Source organism: Trachymyrmex septentrionalis, unplaced genomic scaffold (assembly GCF_001594115.1).
Source record: "Trachymyrmex septentrionalis isolate Tsep2-gDNA-1 unplaced genomic scaffold, Tsep1.0 scaffold13, whole genome shotgun sequence".
In the NCBI taxonomy this organism is placed as follows: Eukaryota; Metazoa; Arthropoda; class Insecta; order Hymenoptera; family Formicidae; genus Trachymyrmex; species Trachymyrmex septentrionalis.
The window spans coordinates 5,823,788-5,824,400 of NW_017304438.1; the positions used below are offsets into that span (position 1 = coordinate 5,823,788).

General features: G+C 26.6%; 1 protein-coding gene across 6 annotated transcripts in view; it reads right to left on the reverse strand.

Moving 5' to 3' along the window:
• The window catches only part of LOC108756796, a 35,636-nt gene that overhangs the window by 7,379 nt on the left and 27,644 nt on the right, over positions 1 to 613 (reverse strand). For all 6 annotated transcript variants that reach the window (XM_018500843.1, XM_018500845.1, XM_018500842.1 and 3 more), the window contains one exon: positions 240 to 371. In XM_018500843.1, the coding sequence (XP_018356345.1) occupies positions 240 to 371 (132 nt within the window). The remainder of the gene's footprint in view (positions 1 to 239; positions 372 to 613) is intronic.

Genomic DNA, 613 nt, shown 5'->3' on the forward strand with positions numbered 1-613 from the left:
ACAAGTGAAAGTAATTATTTCTGCAAATGGGCTACTCATATATATTAATATATGTATATATAAATATAATATATTTAACAATAGATTAAAAATTTTTGTAATTATGTAAAACAACATTATCTAATGTTTAAAACTCTAAAACTATAAAGACTGAATAAAATGAAGAAAATGAGATAGATAAGTTTCCTTATTGCTTGCTATTTTTATATATAATACATTGATTCGAAATTGTTCCTTACAGAATATAACAGCGAGAAATTCTTTCGTCTCGATGTATTTGATGAGAGTCTCACGGTCGATTTCTTCAATGCTCTCATCAGTTTTTTGTTTCACCATCCATTCGAGTACTTCAGTCTCGTCGAGAAGATTACCTAATATACATGGCCCAGTTGATAATTCATTAATTGCCCAATATTTTATTAGTCAGAGTTGAATTAATGCTGCAACAAATAGTATCTTCTCCGAAATTCGGAAAAAGATCTCTAGAATTTATACATGAGCTATTTAAATATTTTCTAACATTATTAAGAAAAATGTAATAAGATCCTTTACAAATTATGCAAAATTATAATTATCCTTATGCGTTGAACATACATACACACACATATATATA